The sequence below is a fragment of the Uloborus diversus genome, chromosome 2 (genome assembly GCF_026930045.1).
Source record: "Uloborus diversus isolate 005 chromosome 2, Udiv.v.3.1, whole genome shotgun sequence".
Classification (NCBI taxonomy): domain Eukaryota; kingdom Metazoa; phylum Arthropoda; class Arachnida; order Araneae; family Uloboridae; genus Uloborus; species Uloborus diversus.
Genome location: NC_072732.1, coordinates 141,652,825 through 141,673,677, shown reverse-complemented (window position 1 = coordinate 141,673,677; position 20,853 = coordinate 141,652,825). Strand labels below are relative to the sequence as shown.

At 31.2% G+C, this 20,853-nt stretch overlaps 1 protein-coding gene across 1 annotated transcript in view; it reads left to right on the top strand.

Moving 5' to 3' along the window:
* The window catches only part of LOC129216058 (unconventional myosin-Ic-like), a 65,745-nt gene that overhangs the window by 4,967 nt on the left and 39,925 nt on the right, over positions 1-20,853 (top strand). The window contains exons 4-17 of the mRNA XM_054850202.1: positions 745-825; positions 927-1,106; positions 1,435-1,533; positions 1,610-1,720; positions 8,963-9,034; positions 10,110-10,229; positions 11,403-11,470; positions 11,562-11,667; positions 12,110-12,190; positions 12,297-12,434; positions 15,205-15,253; positions 16,480-16,526; positions 18,871-18,951; positions 19,076-19,181. Of these exons, the coding sequence (XP_054706177.1) occupies positions 745-825; positions 927-1,106; positions 1,435-1,533; positions 1,610-1,720; positions 8,963-9,034; positions 10,110-10,229; positions 11,403-11,470; positions 11,562-11,667; positions 12,110-12,190; positions 12,297-12,434; positions 15,205-15,253; positions 16,480-16,526; positions 18,871-18,951; positions 19,076-19,181 (1,339 nt within the window). The remainder of the gene's footprint in view (positions 1-744; positions 826-926; positions 1,107-1,434; positions 1,534-1,609; positions 1,721-8,962; positions 9,035-10,109; positions 10,230-11,402; positions 11,471-11,561; positions 11,668-12,109; positions 12,191-12,296; positions 12,435-15,204; positions 15,254-16,479; positions 16,527-18,870; positions 18,952-19,075; positions 19,182-20,853) is intronic.

Here is a 20,853-nt window from a genome sequence, read left to right as displayed (position 1 = left end):
CCTTTTCTTTGTTAGAAATTAAGCCCTGGTTTTATGTTTAGCTTCTCTTGATTATTCTCATGTGTGTCTGCTTTTTGCAAGAATGGAAGAATTTAAGTTTATTAATTTAATGCTAAAAAAAAAACTTTTTTGTTACATTTTCTCGAATATGTTTGGTGTTAAAATCCTGAAACTGATCAGGTTAAAAAAAATGATACTATTGGTTTGGTTATAGTGGCAGGAAGGGAGTAGTACATGCTTTTCTTATTATTGAAGATTTAAACTGCAGTTAGATTGAAAATTTTCTTTGCAAAGCAACCTTAAATTTTTTCTTGACTTTTTAGTTCAAGAACATGCATCTCTGGTGCGGCCAATTTTGTAATCGCGAGGGAAAAAAATTAAAAATTGTTGAATAGAGATTCATTCAATAACAAAATTTGATCAATATTTTTAATCAAATGCATTAGTTATAAATTCTGTTCCTTAGTTTTCTTGATATATTCGGTAATCAATTTAACTTAATAGCTAAAAAAATAAATAACTATTTTATGAGATATGTAGTAGCATGCAAAACAGTTCAGATTTATTATTTTAAAATCCTAGATACATATAACATAATTTTCTTATAGTCCTCTATTTTGTTCATAATTTACTTATTCTGATTTTGTAACATTTGTTTTTTCGAATAAATATTATAAATGCTCTTTGAATTAATTCATCAATTTTTGACGCCTCAAATTTTAAAATTTTGTTCAAATGTTTTAGGCATTTGGAAATGCGAAAACAAATCGAAATGACAATTCCAGTCGGTTTGGAAAATACATGGATGTGGAATTTGATTACTTGGTGAGACAATTTTATCAGATATTTGAATTTGTTTTGCAGAATATGATAACAATGTTAAAATTTGTTGTTGCACTTATGTTTTTATAAAATGTTCTTTACAGGGAGCTCCTCTTGGTGGTCATATCTTGAATTATCTATTGGAAAAATCTAGAGTTGTCAATCAAAATCAGGGAGAGAGGAATTTTCACATTTTTTACCAACTTTTGTCTGGTGCTGATGTGGAATTACTAGAACATTTGAAATTACGCAGAGATACAGCTGCGTATTTTTATTTGAATCAGGTAAAATTAGTTGTTTAAATTTCTTTAAAAAGCCTTATTTCATATTGAACCTTTTTCTCTTGTTACAAAAAGGACTAAAGCTTAATGATTGCTGAGAATTAATAATAGATATTAAAAATATTTATTCTTTTATGTTCATTTGGTTATATATTTTGTCTTGTGTTTAAAAAACTGTATATTTGTAATGAATAATTTACATTACTACAAGCTTAAATCATATGAAGGAAGTCTTATTGTTATTGCTGTTCGTGAAAAAAAAAAACCCTGCGTTTTTTAAATTAGTTAAATATTAGGCAAATTTATTGTTCATAGTATGTTCTATTTTCAGGGTTTTAATAACAAAATAAGAAATTTTGATGATGCGGATCAGTTTCAAGTTGTTCAAAAAGCAATGAATGTAACAGGGTTTTCGGAAGAACAACAAAATGTAAGTTTAATACTTTCTATTATTTGTGAGCGAAATAATTTCTGCAGAGCCATAAAATTTTAACTTGTATTTTCAGGCTGTGTTTTCAATTGTGGCTTCCGTTCTGCACTTAGGTAATGTAGGTTTTTTAGAAGAGGAAGGTCAAGCAGTTTTAGCAAATGAAAAACCCATTAATGCTATTTCAGAGGTATGTTACATTCTTTTTAAAACTAACTAAAAACTAAAGTAAGAATTCTAAGCAAGTGCCAACAATTAGACAGATATATTAGAAAGTCCACAAATAATAGAATATTCAACTTTCAGGATGTGCCAAACTTGTCAATATTCCTTTCCCAAAATGATTCTACACTTGAGTATATTAGATAATGAGTTTTTTTTTTTTTTTGGGGGGGGGGGGAGGGTGAGTAAGGTTTGATCAATCAGAAATTCAGATAATCATTTTTTTAAAAGGTAAATTTATTAAGTACCTTAATTCATTAAGGGTCGTAATAATTTATTCAATGTATCATTGGAAGTGTTATTGTGGATAAAACAGCGTAGCAAAACTAGGGATATAGTACAAATTGGGAATCCCACTGTCTATACCATATGTGGGAACCTGGGCCTTCTGTGAGTTTCTTGTGAGGCTCTCATAAAAACTCTTCGCGTAAGTTGAAATTTCTCGTTGTAGAAAAGGGTATGTATTCAAATTTTTTTGAAACATATCAAAGTCTTTAAGACACTTATTAACACCCCTCAAACTGCTTTAAAGCACTCCTCAAGAAAACATTAAAGTTTCTTATAGTTAAGAACTGTACTTTTACTGTAATTAAAACATAAAAAAGCTGCTTCATTCAACATAAAAAAAACTGTTAAGATGCACAAAATAAAGGATCAATGGCAGGGAAAGACATAAAATAAAACTACATGGCACGTACAGCACTTATACTTAATGTCGTGCTACGGTCGACGTACTTTTTAGTTCTTCAAGCATCTTTACAAATTTTAGATGAAATAGTGGACTAAAGTGTAATTTTATTTCATCAACTTTAATTTTTAGAAAGAAAGAAAGACGCCGAGTGGTTATTTGATGCACTAATAAAGCGATTCGTGGACTAGTATGGTGAAGGGAACTTCCGCTATCACTGACACTATAGGGATAAAATATATTCACGAAATCAATATTTAGAACCCAATAACGAAACCGATACTTCCTTCCAAAAGAAATCGTATTGCAAATGAGGAATTCGCGTTATCCTAAAATTCGTTACTCGGGAAAAACTTGCGTTATAGCCATTTCGCGTAAGTCGAATCGCATTGTAGCGGGAGTCGACTGTACATCAATGTTGAACTATTGTTAGTTGTCAGATTAAAAGTTTGGATTATAAAATAAAATGTTGTATGAATATATAGGTGCCTCATATTCTTTAATGCTATTAAAACTCACAGATCTTCAGATTGTGACTACAACATCTTTATTGTGAAACTATTATTTGAACCATATTTAGTAGCAAGGGCTGATCCAGAAACAATTCAAGGAGGAGTTGTTTGATTTCAGATGCTTTCCCTCTGATGAATTCCCAAACCTCCACCTCCTAAGCATCTAGGAAAATTCTCAAATAATTAAGTTTTTTTTTCTTTTGGATCTTCTATTTCTAAAACAAAAGATTGTAGGAGTGTTCTGAAACCTTACCTTAACTTCATCAAAGGTGTCCTATAATTGCTTTTTTCTGGACTTCAATTTAAAAACATCAGTGAAATTCCCCAGCCCCATTTGATATCATCTGAGATCGTCTAAAATTGAGTTTTTTAAACTTCGAAAAACTACCTGTATAAAGTTCCGATTCATATCACTAAAGTACAAAGCGATGTGCTACAATTTGGTTTTCGAAACTGCAACTCTGCAAAAATTCTGAAGGAGAGTCTTCTTTTTCGTAACATTATTGACGATTTTCTAAAATTGCGTTTTTTGAACTTTATCGAAAATATGCCGTGGGAGAGTTCCTGCATTTCTGTTCAAGAAGAGGACGATCGCTCCTTTCTTGTATCCGTTCTTGTTTAGCAGATATTTGAGGTTCCTACAGATCTACAGCTGGAATCATTTTGCATTAAGAGAAGATACTATCTGCAATTACTTTTTCGACACTAAAATAACGACACTAAAGGGTTCTATATAAATCTGGTAATTTACTACTGTATATCCATGTCTACAGGACCATTCACAGTGTTTACTTTCCTGCTTTGGAAGTACTAACTGCAGAAAGTAGACATTTTCTTTCATGACATAAAATTCATCTTTAAGAATGCAAGCTACAGATGTTGGTTAGAGGCACCAATTTGTATACTTAAATGAAAAATTAAAAAAATATTTCTACTTTCTTAATTTTATTTGCATTTGTGTTTAAATATTTTTTCTTTAATAATAACAAAAAATAAATAAATAAATAAATTTATTAAGATTAATCTTGTGACAAATAGTTATCCTTGTGTAAATACTAATAGCCCAGTAAATTTAGGATTTTTTGTACCACTAATTAATAATTAAGAAATATTTTCAGAATTAGTTCCTGATAGCATGTTGAGTAAATCCTAAAGAGTCCCTTAAGATCCCATGTGAGCTTCCATCCAAAATGGCGGATCAAAGATGGCTGCCTAGTACTTTTTGTTTTCCTTATAACTCTGTCAAAAATGAAGATTTTTCAGTTCTGAAAAAGCCTGTATACTCTTAAATTAATATTGTTTTGATATGTACCCTAAGACAATCAATAAAAAAGTTCTAACAATTATTTTGACATAAAAAGCTAAAATTTCTATTTTCTACGTAATATGCAGCAGAACAAATAAGCTTCTTTAAAATAAAAAAAATATGGTATTCTTTTTAAAAATATGAACTGCAAAATGATGTTGCAAGATTTCTATCATTTCTGATAAAAATCTTGCTATTTATCGGAATGAGAACAGGGGTCTGGCCAGAGGATATTTGGGTCCGTTAACGGACCCTTCACAAAAATCCGATCAACCAAAACGGACCTTTCACAAAATCCCGATCAAACAAAACGGACCCTTCACAAAATTCTGATAAACAAGATCGGATCTTTCACAAATTGTTCATTGAGAGAACAAATCTGAAAGCAAAATAACGCATATTTCTGTGTATAAACCGATAATTTTTGGAGCCTTTTTTGAAGCCAAATTAGAGGGATCAGCTTATACAAAATCGGCTTATTTTGAAAAAAAAAACGGCACTCTTGCTATGCTCCTGCAAGGGATAAATGATTGCTACTGCCAAATAAATATAATGGTTGTTTGTTTTATCACTGCTAATTAGCAGCGGTGTTGTAAACTTTTCTGAAAAGGCATTGGTAAGCACTTTTCTCCCCCCCCCCCCCCGCTCATGATTTAATAAACAATAATAATATATATCAGCGAAATGAACTTAGAACTGCAAAGGGATAGTAAGGGTGAGGAAAAAATATGATCTCTTCAGATAGGGTTACCAACTTCAAAATTATCACCACTTAGGGTCTGGCGTTGAACCTTTATAATGACTTGATTAGAAAATATTCTCATCATTTCACCAGCTTGTCAATATTTGCGTTTTTACCGTGCTGCGATGTTTAATTGTTATTTTGGGAGAAAATTATATGGGTTTTGATTTTTCGATGCTAACAAGGATGATTAACTTTAAATAAACTCGTTTAATTACCGTTTTTTTTCTTTAGATGTCTACATTTTGAAAAATACAATCTTTTAACATCCGATATGAGAATCTTATTTTGTTCTTTTTTCAAGCTAACTTCCCTTAATTAGGATGCAAATAAATGAAAAGTCTCTTTATTTCTGTTGGAACTCTCATTTCAAGTTTTTAAAGCAAAATTCCATTTTCTGTTATGAGTTTAAAAATTAAAATGATGAATAGATGGTTTATTTTATTTATTTATTTATTTTTTTTTTTTTTGCGTCAACTGTGTCCACAGATATTAATGAAATGTTTATCATAGGACTCTGAAATGCAATTTTAAAATAATTTTATCAAAAATATTTCTTTTAAAAACCGTTTTTATACTTTTGATGCCTTCACTTTGAGAATTGCGATCTCTTTGCATCCGCTATGGGAATCCGTTTTTTCGAATTTTTGATGTTTATTACGCTTTGGTAAGAGGTAAACAATTAAAATATCTTTTTATTTTTCTTAAAATCACGGAATTTATAAGTTTTAATCGAAATTCTGTGTTTTTTAAGAGTGTCTTGGGTCAAAAAGTTAAATGCTGAACCCTATTCTGAAATTTATTTTATTTATTTATTTTTTTTTTGTTACAATTATTTTAAATACTGTACAGAAATATTTCTAGTATAATTTAACATAATGTAGAATGGTAGATTAATATTGATACTTGAGAGAGCGATGTGCTCCCCCCCCCCCCCCCCGCCAAATATCAGAAAAAAACTCCAGAATGATTTTCTCGACATAGAAGAGTAAAACATTCAACTTTAAGTTTAATTGATGCAGTTTGTGCCATCTCTAAATTCTAAAATTTCGTTTTAACAAAAAAAAAAAAAAAAAATTGTGAAATTATTTGATTTTTCACAAAAAACGGACTTTGTGAAAAATCCTGGACAGACCCCTGGAGAATGATAAGAGAAAAAAAGGAACCTTATATTAAATTTTCAAAAGAATTGCAGAATTATTTGTTTAGGACTTTAAGAACTGACATATAATAACTGTTTGAAAAGCATGTAAGATGTATAAAGAGAGGATAGTAATGTCAGTAAAAAATCTAGAAAAAAAAAAAAAAAAACCAGCAACATTCAATAACATCATTCTCATCTTTGAAACTGTCTACAGAAATTGAATTTTTTCATCTTTCACCTGAACAATGCATGCAAAACGTGGAACATTAAAGGTCTCCATTTTCATTGTTATCTAGATCAGAACCTCACATAATTACTGTTAATTTGTAGTCACAAAACATCAAATGAGGAATCCCTTCGGAAGCTTTGGGAAGTGACAAGAGTGTAGTGAACAGTCCACCTTCTTCCATAACACATCCCCATTTAATTGGAGTCATGTTTTTCTTAAGCCACTGTTGTACTTTTGGATAAACACAAAATGGATGCTGTAAAGCAACTGCACTTGTGTGTGGAAGAGTTGCCAAGCTTAAAATTCTGAAGGAAGATTTTTAGTTACTTAATTATTATAGCGGTTGTATCGTAAGATGTCTAGAGAATTAAGTGTTACTCCCACCAGAAAGGTAATTCAGCAACACTTCTCCAATCTGTTTGACCTTTTCTGGATATATCAAGCTGAAAACTACTGAGCTGTCAGGTCAGAGAAAGTACTTAGAGATTTTCCTTTAGCAACTTGAAAGCTCTAGATTTAACTTTTCTGAATCTAGTTGACATGGAGTTGGTGTCACATCCCGCGGCTGCGTGGAGCTAAAAAAAAAACATCCTTCAAGGAACCCAAGGCTTCTTGTACTTTCAATATATTGATTTTTCTTTGTATTAAATTGGTTTGGGGATACAAAAAATACTGATGTTCCAGATATACCTCTTTCACTTAGAATCAAAAGCAGATCTGTATCAGTACCTATTAATGCGACTAGTCTGGAGCTGTTCTGGTAGCTTTTTATTGCAGTTGAGCAAATTAATACATTGGCTTCCCTATCCACCTGTACAACAGCCATTCCTCCTAATCAAAAGTATTCCATCATAGTTTGAATTGATCTTGATTTGTTATCAGAATTCCACAAAAAGTTAGTCTATATAGTTGTTCCTACTACATTTTATTCAAAAAGCAGTAGTTTCAGACATTTTTGATGTCACCCTTCTTTGTTTTTTCCCAATGTTAGTTGGTAGTGCATCAGCACATGAATTAAAAACCACTGCTTCACATAAAGTTTTTTAGTTTTTTCTGAAGACACTTGAAGCATTAGAGGCATATGTCTGACTCCCCCGTGCCATGCCATAAGAAATTCATCTTAAATGGACAAAGAGATTAGTGGTGGGTGTCTTTACAAAAGGCTCTACTGATTCCATGATAGCTGCCACGCTTGTGTTTTTATCCTTTCTCAGAGAAACCCAATCAAAAAGCGAGGGTAGTTGAGGAGCTAAATCATATTTGAGATATCTTGTACATTATTGTTTGATTTGAAAACAGCAGCATTCTGGTCAAAAACTGGAAGACTAAACAAAACGCTCATTACCTTAATAATTTACCTTTTTTCTTCTAAAATTTAACTTCCCCAAAAGAACTTCCTAAAGTTAAAGGCAGTGATCTTTCATCGGCATTTTTTCCATTATCATATTATTATATGAAAACATAATTTTAAAAAGTTCATTCTTAAGTAACTACTTGAAACCTAAAATGCACAAAAAATACCATTTTGAGATAACAAAGATCTTTTTATTAAAAAAAGTTTTGAACGATTTTTGATTTTTGAGGAATATCTATCGTTACTGTGAGTTTCTTTTTTTTTTTTAAATTCACTTAATATTACAAAAGGAATTTGGAGCCATTTTACGATTTATGGTAGTTTCAAAGAGCTAAACAGATCAGAATTGAATTTTCAGACCAAAAATTTTGCATTTCAGACCAAAAACACAATTTTCAGATCATACATATTTATAATTTTTTTTATGGGAAAATGTCGGTAAAAAACAAGCACCAATTCAAACTAATATTGCATTTTTTAAAACTGAAAAATAACTATTTCCAAAAAATGTAAAAACATATTAACTTTAATAGCTTATGTGTTCTGCTGCATGTTATATGGAACACATGGGTCAAAACATAAGTTAGAAATTTTTTATTGATTGTTTTAAGTTATGTATCGAAACAATATTACAGTAAAACCTGTAAAGTTGACCACCCTTGTAAGTTGATTCCCTGTCTATGTTGACCACCAATATGGAACAAATTTGGCTGAGAATCATACAACAAACCCTTTGTAAGTTGACCACCTGTCTAAGTTGACCACTAAAGTACTGCACTGCAAGTGGTCAACTTACACAGGTTTCACTGTACTTATAGAGCCTACAGTTTTTTCAGAACTGAATTTTTTAAAATTTTGACCGAGTTATAAGGAAAACAAAAAGTACTAGGTGACCATCTTTTTATATGCCATTTCGGATAGAAGCTCACATGGGAACTTAGGGGACTTTTCAGGACTCGTTCTACACATGTTCAGGAACTAATCTTGAAAAATTCATCTAATTATAAATTTGTGGTGCATCAACCCTATTTTTGGCCTAAATTTACTGGGCTATAAAAATATTATTTATAATAGCTTGGGTTAAAATAATATGAGACTTAATACTTTATTTCATCATTACTATTATTTCTGTATGTATAGTTCAATAAATTGATAAAACTATGCAAAAACTTTTTTTTTTTGTTTTCACTTTTTTTTTCTTGAGCATATTTCTGTAGCTATGTTTTAAATTTCAGCTTTTAGGTTGTTGTTCTGCTTCATTAATGGATGCTGTTGTTAACAGAACTATAGAAGCCAAAGGTGAATTGGTAAGAATAAAAACCTTTTCATATTTCTTTTAACTGTTAATTGGTATCCAGTTATGTTTATTATTTTAAGCTATTTCAGTTAATAAAAAGCTTTTCAACTTTTATCTGAAGGTTGTATTTTAATGGCCAGATAAAGTGCTTTTCAGTTCATAAATTTTCGTACTAAGGGTTGTTAAAAAACTGTGTTTGAAACAACTGAAAACTGCTCTGAATATTCTATATTTGCTTACGCAGATCCCCCCAAAAACTTCTTTTAATCATAAAAATTTGTAACACCTACAAACTTGATCATAGTGATTACTTTGCAACAAATGTAAGACAGGTTGGTTTAAGCTCCTGCAGTTAAAGAAAAAAAATCATTCCTGCTATTAGAAATTTGAACCAATCGTAAGAAAATATATTGAACAGAGATTGGATATTGTTTTAGAAAGAAATTTACAAAGAAGTAGAAACAACAATGACAATCATTGCTGTGTGAAACACACTTGAGTTCGAGATGGTATTGATATATGTGAAAGTTAGTTAGGGTCTATACATGAAGAGTGAGTTGGACACAGATGAAATAGTAACCAAATTCAAACAATAGATTGTTAGGATCATTGAAAAGAAAGATAAAAAGGAGGGAGTGAAGACTTTCATTCTTGAAGCCAAGACCTCAAGTCACGTGATACTTTCAAGCAAAGCATTGGATGAAATCATATTTCTTTTGTTTGTTTCACTCAAAACGTGCCAACCATTCGTTGTAGTTGCGTCACGTGACTTGGGGTTTTTGGGCCAGCTTTTGCTAAGCCGATGATTGAACTTCCTCCCTCCATTTTAATTCATGCTCTAAGGTTAGGATATGCTCGCATTATAAACATAGTATTAAAACTTTATATGGCTAGATTGCAATATTATATCTGGCGATAGAGCCCTTGTGGTTCAATGTATTGACGAGCATTTTCGAGCAAATTATGGTATTTTATATTAGCCTGTGGATAACTAATCAAAGATTAACTGGAAGAATAATTTTTCTAAAATTCTAACACTCTATGAAAATTTTTATTGGATTTAATTTCATCATTCTTATTATTAGCTTAGAACACCTTTGAATAGAGATCAAGCAATCTATGCAAGGGATGCGCTAGCAAAAGCCTTGTATGAGCGACTCTTTACTTGGTTGGTAGCAAAGTTGAACTCATCTCTGAAATCATCTGTAAGTGATTTCCATTCATTTATTTTTCCTTTTATCTATCTCGTATTCTGTTTATATTGTATTCTCTGTATGAGGTACAGCGTAAGTTACGTCCCGCATAGTTATAAGTAGTTAATTAATTTTAATGACGTTTCCTTTTTTTAAGCACATTCTTGTGCAATGCACCGTTTAAAAATATTTTTCTGTATTTTACTGACTAGTGAAACAAGCCACCTCTTCTACAACCTACAATGTAAAATGTTGAAGGCATAAAAATTCAGCACTTGTGCATTCCAGCACAGCTCATTTTATACCACATTAGTTTTATGGGCATTAGTATTCTGTATATATATAATATGTACTATCACCCTAAAGTGAAATCCATGAGCTCAGATTTGCCCTTGTGTTGTGCGCACAATATATAACTTTTGCATATATATATATATATATATATATATATATATATATATATATGCAAAAGTTATCACATAGTAACTATTTTTTTATTTGTTTCATATTGCAAAAATGTGATGATCTCCCCCCCCCCCCCTCCTCCAAACCTTAAAGTAGCTAAAGGAGATTGGAAAACTTTCAGTTTTCTAACTTGATCTTAATAACTTGATTTTTTTTCTTGTTAATGCTCAATCCATTTGCCCAAATAAAACAATTTAGCCCATATATTTGTACTTGATTTTCGGAATTTTAGACTTTAGCTTATAGTTAAGATGTATTTGAATATAAGGCATCATTATGAATCATAATATTTATGAATTATCAACTTTCTAAAATTTTCTTGTATTTGAAAAATACTGATTTGTACGTGTTGTGGGTGTGACCATATGGTCATGTGCAAATCATTATTTTTAGAGTGTAAAAATCGTTTTTAGAAAGTTGACACTTCACATTATGATGTTTAATGGTTCCTTATATTCGAATATATCACAATGAAAAGCTAAAGCTTAAGGAGTAAAGTTAAATTTTTGTGAAAAATAATATTGTCACATCTGTACAAATGGATTAAGCATAAAACATTCCATAATGCTTGTGACATTGGTTTAAAGTTTATTGATTAAGTTTAAATTGCATCTGTTGTGCATGATTCCGTACATCATATTTAGTTTAAAATGGTTAATTAGCTGTAAAATATCTTTTTGCTTAGTTCAATGATTGAAAAAAAAACCAAATGTTTTTCAGAAAAAAACAAGAAAGTCTTTGATGGGATTGTTAGATATATATGGTTTCGAAATATTCGAAAAAAACAGGTATGAAAATTTTAATTTATATCATATTATTTATTATTTGAATCATATATTTCATTCAAATATAATCTTACTCAAATGTAATCATTTTCAGCTTTGAGCAATTTTGTATCAACTACTGTAATGAAAAGTTGCAGCAATTGTTTATCGAACTTACATTGAAATCTGAACAAGAAGAATATGAAAAAGAAGGAATTGAAGTATGATAATAATTTGTGATAGTTTCAACTTTAGCGAAATGTACTTCTAAGTTTTTATTTGTTATTAATGAATAAATTCTTCATACTTTTGTGATTAAAATCTTATCAGGATATTTAATTTACAAATTGAAATGATTCTGTAAAATACTGTATCAATACCATTTTATTAGATAAAAACACATTGCATAATTTTTTAAAAGTATTAACATATGTTTTTGAATTATATCTAACTTACTTTATTCAATGCCCCCATAGGACTAAATGCCTATCGTATTTGCCTAATAGAGATGGCAGTGACCTCTATTACCAAAATTGATTAGTCCTCGTTTTGAGTTCATTTTTGCTCTGTTAAAAGAGAGAAAGCAATAGGCATTTAGTATTACGGGGGTGCTACTTTATTGTAGTGAGATGCAGTAAATGATTTATGAATTATTTTTATCAGTGGGAACCTGTGGAATACTTCAATAATAAAATAATTTGTGATCTTGTTGAAGAACGCCACAAAGGAATAATACCAATTTTGGTAAGTTTCAACCATATCAAAACTGGATTTGATTTTATAGTTCATAGTTTTTTTTAGTAGTAAGTTAGTTGTAAAATTAATGTTTATATTCACTGTGTTTTAATAGGATGAAGAATGTTTGAGGCCTGGTGATGCTAATGATTCAACTTTCTTGCGGAAACTGGAATGTGGAGTTGGAAAGCATCCACATTTCCTATCACACAACACTACTAATGGGAAATTAAGAAAAAGTTTAAGTCGAGATGTATGTAATACTACTTTTTTTTCCTCATTACAACCACTGTAGTTTATGCGATGTAATAGATGTGGAAGAACTTCCATGTGTATGGCACTTCATTTCATTTAACCCTTAAGTAGTCATATTGGTCGATTCCTCACCCGTTGTCATATATTTCGCTCTATGCCCCCTTATATTGATAATGGGACCATCTGTGTAGCTACCTTTAGTAAATCCCCAACCCTCACACAATTCCGAGAATTTCTTTCAGTATTTCATGGTTGCATAGCTTTTGGAAGTGTGTCTTTCATTTAGACCTATAGGATAACAACCTAGTCGACTCCCTGACAGTTACTTTCTTTCAGCATACGCTGTAAGATTTGTTTTTCATTAAATACTTTTGCATAGCAAATGATATATATTTTATTAGCTGAAACGAACACTAAAATAAATCATTTAAAATTCTTTTTCATCTCACAGATTGCTTGGACGAGGAAAAGACTTAAATGCAGGCAATAAAGTAATATCAAGAGATGCGACCACACATGAGTTAATCATGTTTGGTGTTCTTCACTTTTTTTAATTTAAAAAAAAAAATAAAAAAATCAGACTTTTAATAATTTAAAATGTTTAAAAGGTTTTCCCATTTTCTCCTTTTTGTAAAACCAAAATTATTCCTAAGTCAACATTATGCTTTAAATTTCACCAATCTTAACATTTAGGTAGGGAAAGTCGGAAGGAATAGGATAGTTCTGCATTTATGCCGAAATAAAATGTAAAAAATTATTTTCAGCTTGTTCAGAAGACGTAGTAGCTTTCAGAGGCATGCACGCGGGGGTCAAAAAAAAAAAAAAAAAAAAAAAACATGAAAAGTGCAGAACACCATAAGGTTTTGTTTTAATATGTAGACAGCTGAGTTGAGACTGAGGTGGCTGTAGCTGACTGGTAAGGAAGCTTCTTCTAACCAGGTTCTACATCACACACCCGACTTTCATTTCTTTTTGTGTACGCATTTCATCTTTGTTATGATAGTTAGAAATGGTGCTGCAGAGAGGAATAACTTTTGGTTCGTGAAATCAAGTCAAGATTTAAATTTGGATGGAAGCTCTTTTTGACAACCTTCAAACAATTTTCCGCCCCCTTTTTACACAAATGGAGTTCAAACCATTTTAACATTTTAAAAAATAACTAATTTTCACAAATAAAAATAAAGATGCTTGTGTGAAAATATAAGGTGCTTAGTAGCATACCTATGGAGTCTAGCATCTCCAGTGAGCTGTAAGGATGACAGTCTCCCCCCATTCCTCGCCTAGAAAATTGTCATAATACCTCTCGAAATTGTCATAATGCAGTTTTAGACGATCTTTCATAATGTTAGGTCTTGAGGAAGGAGAGGTTTGGTCTCCTACCCCCAGCAAATTTTGCCATTGGATTTTTTAAAAACCCAATTGTAGATTATCCTTGGACAAGTTTAGAGAGGAGGGGAGGTGCTCCCCCAGTAATTTCAAAATTATAGTTCGAAAAACGCAATTTTAGACTGTTTCAGGTGATGTTAGAGGGAGTAGAGATTCCACTCTTTTGAAATTGAAATTCCAAAAATAATTTTAGCCGACCTTCAATAATATTAGGGGAGGAGTTTTCGGAAACTCTCGCACTGAATATTTACTGAATTGAAGCCAAAACTAAGGCGATTTAGAATGTTTTTGGTGAGAGAGGAGGAGAAACTCTTCCGGAATTTTTTTAAAGTTATTAACGCTGGTTTAGTTGATATTTTATGCTATTTCTGGGAGGAGTTTGCTCTCCTTTTTGTAATATATATTTTATGTGAATAATGTTTCAAAATATTTCTTTTTCCATTGAAAGTTAAAATCCCTTTTCCATTTCGAAAAAGAGTTTATACGAAGCAGAAAACCGTCCCCCACCCCTCCCAGATACGTCATTCTAGGGAAGTAGTATTAAGCAGACCCAGGAAATGTGCCAAGCATGTAAAATTCTAATTGTTTGGAGGAGGGGGGATTGTCTCTTTTTTTCTTCTAGCTCTATTGTAATGAATTTTCTTCGAAAAAATCATTAAAGTAACTAACTTAAATCCCATAATATTTTTTCGAAATAATCTTGGCAAATTATGGTTGCCTCTCTTCCTATTCTACACTTGGCTAGAGCCACTCCTGTATCACTAAAAGGTACCTTATTAGATCAGTCTAATATGTTAAAAGTAATTTTACTGAAACTGCAAATGCTCGTATTTCAAACAAATAAAATTATCAGGCTGGAAATTGAAAATTTCATTATTTAAAACCAAAACACTCTAATGGTTTTGGAAATTAAGATTCTGGATGGAGTTTTCACAATGTTTGTATCAATAGTTGAAACAAGAAAGATAGGGACATAGCAAGGGAAGGGAGGGAAGGCCCCCAAACTTACATTTTCATTTTATGTTGCCATGGGTAGCATAGAACAGCATTTTTGAAACATCGATTTTAAAAGAACTCCAGGGTGGGTGAGCGTTCTCACATAAGCCCCATGCTTCCCTTTACTTTCATCAGAGATGGCTTATATATACATATTTAGTACATCGTTTCCAAAAAGCTTCAGGTACAGCGCTCCCACTCAAATCTCCGAGAAATGCCCAACCTAAATCCACGAGAAACATTACAAATGTTTGACTTTTTAAAATTGTTTCTTTTGAATCTTATTGTCAGTTTTGTTATGCTTATCATTAAATTATTTCAGAAACTTTTTAAAACTTCAGTGTTATAATTTGTTTGTTATAACTTGATGTTATAATTTGTTTTAGGAATTCCGCTTGGTTCATTATGCAGGAGAAGTTACATACAATGTCAGTGGTAAGTTCAGAACATAATTTTAAATAAACTAACATTTTAATTGGATAATAATTAGACTTCACATGAGTTACTTTCAGCAATAAGTATAATCATTTACATTTTTGATTTAACATTAGGAGCTGTTCATAAATGATATCCCTTTTTTTAACCTATTTGACTCCCCCACACCTTTCACAATTCACCTTGCTCCCCTCCCTTTGTCACATGGCCTGCTGTATAATGTAAACATATTGTTATAAAAAATGTTTTTACTTGAACAAAAGTGTACGATGTCACAATTATTGTTACTTCTCCCTCCCTCTTGTGACAAACTCATAATTTCATGATTCCCTTCCCCCTCTAAATCCATGATATCATTTTTGGAGGAACCCTTATTATATTTTCAGAATAGTGATATCTTAATATTTATGAAAGAGGTTTTAAATTTCTTTCAACAGCACATTTAATTCATAAAGTAAAAGTATTAATTTGATTTAGTTACTTTATCTTACCTTGAGATTAAAAAATGGAACAAGTCCCTCAAGCAATACAGATTACAAATAAAATTAATGTACTGTTCTGAAATCGCCTTTGCTAACCTCATGGAATTTCAGTTACTAATCATTTATTAAAATAAGCTTAAAACCATTTGATTCTATATTCCATTGAATTTGTAATGTGCTAAAATTATTTATTTTACGAACCAGGGGTGTCTAACCTATGACTCGCAAAGTTAATCCATGTGGCTTGTTGTAGTGTTTATTGTTACGCCTCAAAAAAAAAAGAGAGAGAGAGAAAAGATGTATCCGTCCACAATAATCTACTATTTTAATTCGGTATTACAAATGATATTTGCAAATAAGGAGTCTAATAGACATTAATTGATTTTTTGTAAAGACAGATATGAAATTATTTTCAATAAAATAAGTATCAAGTAATGATAGCAATTCTTGGTTTGTAGTTTCTTTCCTTTTCCACCTTTTCCCTCCTTATCTAGAAGTTTTTAAATATATTTAAATTTTTATATGTTCTGTCTTAGGGGGGGGGGGGATTCATTTTAGTTTGAGGTATGGCCCTTGGGTAGCAAAAGGTTGGGCACCATTGTTATGAACAATGAAACAAAATATTACCATACTTTTCGTTTGAAACCAGTGCTTTGTTTTATTAATGTGTTTTATCATGTGAAGTAATATTTTTCTTCATTTCTTGAAATATATTTTTAATCTTTTACCTATTCTTTGCTTTAGGTTTTATGGATAAAAACAATGACTCCCTCTTCAGAGATTTAAAGAAGGTAATTTCTTAATTTCTGGTACCATTGGGGCAAATCAGGGGTGACAACAATTCAGAAAGCATGCATAATGTGGCAGGGCATAACATTTTCTCTTGCAGCAAAAAATGTAACGTGTCAAGAAAAAAAAAAGTAATAAATACATGTATGAAATAGGAGTCTATTACAAAATTATGTTGTTACAAAATATTTACCAATATCAATAACAATGCTTTTGGTTCACTTTAAAATGAAGCTATTGTACAGAAAAACAAACTTAAATGTTTCACTTGGCAATCAATCTTACTAGTTTTAGGCATTTCAAATGATTCACAATCTGTAGAAATAACAGCAAATCTAAATTTATTTCAGGCGGCATCTGCCGAGAAATATTGTTTGTTAATGAACTTCTTGCTTTCGTTTTGAATACAATACATATTCTTAGGGATATTTAAATTAAAAGGGAAAATACCCTTTATTCAGAAGTCGAACCAATCATCATAGAATTTTTTTGGTTGGAAATAACCACCAAAGTAGAAAGTTTTGTCGAGGGAGACTTTTCAGTTATGAATGTTTTTTAATGGTCAGAATTTATACAGGCTTCTGATACAATGAAATTTTGTAATTTATATTACAAGATATGAATAATGATTACTAAAGAAGAGAGACTAGAGCGATGAAGTTCTGTGAGGATTCAGCTTGGTTAAAATCAACATTTAAGGAAAAGAAATTGATTGGATTAGTTTAATAAACAGAATTTAAATTTTTGAAATTTCTCTTAGAGTTTAGTGAACTTTCAAACTTGTTTTCAAAAAATTTATTAGCTAAATCAAAATCGGAAATGACTTAAAAAATACAATCTGAAATTTAGCAGTTCTGCTTTCTTTAATTTTTAAGTTATTCATAATAGACAATTTTATATCAGATACGGCTTGATAATTCAGGGATCATCATGTAAATGTCTTAAGCAAGCTAATTATAAGTTTTGAATTAATGTCTTGTCATGTCATTTGAATGTACAGTAAAACCTAAGAAGTTGACCACCCTTGTAAGTTGACCAAATGTCTAAGTTGACCACTTTTTTCAGGGCGGAATTAGCCCTTATCATATAAATCAACCTTTGTAAGTTAACCATTAAAGTAGTGCATCGCAAGTGGTCAACTTACACAGGTTTCACTGTATTGTGTATTTGCACTGAGTCATTCACTGTAACTATTCGAAAGCGTGTGTTATGCTTTTAAAATGCAGTGTCAATGTGATCATGTTTACTGTGATAGGTTTTTCTTAACTTTTATGCCCGTACACAAGCAAATGTTTACATGCCGTCACCCTTGTCAAACATATTAGTTGCTCACATTAAAATGTATGCTACATTCTCCAGAAATTGTGTCAGCACATTCCATCTGTGGACAGTATATTGAGTTTTCTGTTTCTTAATCCCTTGTGTGCATTTGACATCTGCATTGTACCAAGCACTAGCTTTGCCAAAATAGCAGATGAGGCTTATGTTTTGTCATTCAAACGAGGAAAAAAATTATCATTAGCATATTAAATATGTTTCAATTGTAAAGATTTCTTCAAATGAATCAGATCCCCCAAGATTTTAATGTATATCATCAAACTAATCATCAGTTTTCTCTTTTAATTCTTTTTTTCCTGGTTATTATAAAAGCAAATACATAATCACTTGTACTCATGGTTCCTGTATTTTATAAAAAGTTCTGATAGCTATTCATTTATTTATTTTATCTAGTTTGGATTTTCTCTTCTAACTACAAATGCATTTTATTTGTTCACAAAACAATGCTCTTTTTTTTTTTTTTTTTGGCCTATTTTTGTTATCTTTCTCTTTTTTCATAAGTATGGTTTGTACAAATGTTTTTAGTAGATAATACCATTTGTAAAAAAGTGGAGTGTTGATCTATACTTTCAGTAGTTCAAAATTATTTTTGGAAATTGCAATCTTGTTTTCTTGAAAAAGTAATTATAACTTTATAAAAATTGCTTAGTTTGCTATTATAAGATATTTTTTAAAAAATCAGACAGAAGTAATGGTGATTTTGCACCATCAATGTACTGCACGCTAGGTAGATTTTTTCTGTAAATAATATAAGGAAATCATACAAGTGGATTTTTAATCCAATCATTCATCTTTTGTTCTCACATTAATCTATCATTTATGTATAATTGCATATTCAAATCAATTTGGTAATTTCCTCATTGCATTTTTGAAAGGGAGTGAGGGGGGGGGATAATCCTTATTTCTTATGTTTCGAAAAAATTATAAAAAGTAAGTGTTGATATCTTTTAGGATTGATTGTTTAGTTTAGAATTGCATTGATTGTCAACTGTAAAATTTTATTTTCAGGTGATGACAGAGTCCAAGAATGAAATTGTAATGAAGACATTTAGAACTGAGGAAATCTCGGATAAAAAAAGACCTGTTACTGTAAGTGTACCTATTATTTTAAGTCGTTTTGTGCATCATTGCTTTATTTATTTTTTTGTAGCTTTCAAACTTTGTTTTTAACTAGTTTTGTGCAAAGAGATGAAGTATATGCATTTTTTTCCAGGCTGCTACTCAGTTTAAAACAAGTTTATCTCTATTAATGAACATTTTAATGTCTAAAGAGCCTTGGTACATTCGATGTATTAAGCCAAATGACCAGAAGCGTTCAGGTAAAAAAAAAATCTTTTTAATATAGTTTTTACTAGTTCTTTTTTTGCATTTGATTTCAATACAACAGCAATATACTAACAATGTGTCTTATTTTTATTTACAAAATATTAAAAGATAAGTTAACTGTATTAAATTTTTCCATTTGCAATTTTTTACATTGATGATAAAGATAATTCTTTTCAAAGTTTTGGAAAAAAATCAAATTGTGTAGAGTCTTGGCCTTTTCTGAAGTATTATTAGTTTTGAAGAAACCGCCCTATGCAAGAGGAAGGGAGGAGGCCTAACATAATTGCAATGCAAGTGTTTCTGCATGGGCATAAAAACTTAACTTTTATATATTTTTTAAATTGTTAGTAATTTTTCGTTAGACATATGTATCTTATCTCAATATCAAGGTTAGAATCTCATATTCAAAGTGAAAACTTGGATCTCCGAAGATTTTAAGGTAGTACAATATGTAAAATCTTATTTACAAATTATTTTAACATTTATTAGAATTTTAATAACGAACAAGACTTTTCAAATATTGTTGCCTCAGAGCAGTAGGGTATCCTTATGTTATTTCTGGGCTTAAGTGTCTTACTGTTCTGAGGCAACAATATGTTTAAAATATTACTTTGTTACTTTATTGTTCTTTGTACATCATATACCGTCAATGGTGGATGGGACAGCACGAACCGCTCCTTAATTAATACTTGCTCCTTGAAGAGGAGACGGACCCCCCGCCACCCTCCCTTTAGGTTTTCAAATGTAAAAGAGAGAGCGAATACAGCTTCTAGTTTTAGGAGGAAATCACCATTAGAATTTGAGGACTCAAATTAGGAGAATTGTGTTTACGAATGTGGAGAAAGAGAATTAATAAGACTGCGTAGTAAAAATTGTAATATTCGTGCAGATGATGGGGGACGGGGGTTCCGGGGTACTCCCCCGGAAAATTTCCGAAATTATAGCTTCAAAAACATATTGTTAGACTATTTTTAAGATGATCTTGGGCGATGTTTGCGGGAGCAGGTACTCCCTCAAACCTTTTTCCCTCAACCTTAGGATTCCCTCAAACCTTTTTCAAAATAAGAGCTTGAAAACGTGTGCGTAAGCTATGTTTAGAAACACTAGGGAGGGGGGAGGGGCAGAAGGGATTCAGGAATTCATTCTAGGCAAAATTTTTTATTTGAAATTCCCGAAACGGTATAATTTTAATGAACGTCTTAGTGTATCTTTGGCAATATTAATGAGAGCAAAGATCCGCGGTTCCTCCTCCCCCTCCCCCCCTCGGATTTTAAAAAAAAAACTTGTTGTCTTAAAAACGCATTTTAGATGATCTTAGGTAATGTTAGGGAGAGAAGAGACTCGGTAATCCTCGGCACTCTCCAGGAATTTTCGAAATTGAAATCTAAAGAAAAAGATTGTAGGTCTTTGATAATGTAAAGGAGACCGACAATTCTTAGAAATTAAAGCTTAAAAAACGTCATTTTCATTGACTTTTAATGATGTGAGAGGGAGGAGTTTTCGGGAGATGATTCGGAATTGAAGCCCATAAAACGAAATACGAAATTTAAGATGACCTTTAGTGATGCTGGCAAGTGTGTTGGGCACGCTCCAACGAAAATGTTTCGATGTTAGCTTTTAAAACCCAGTTTTTGACGATCTTTGTTAATGTTAGTGGGTGAAACT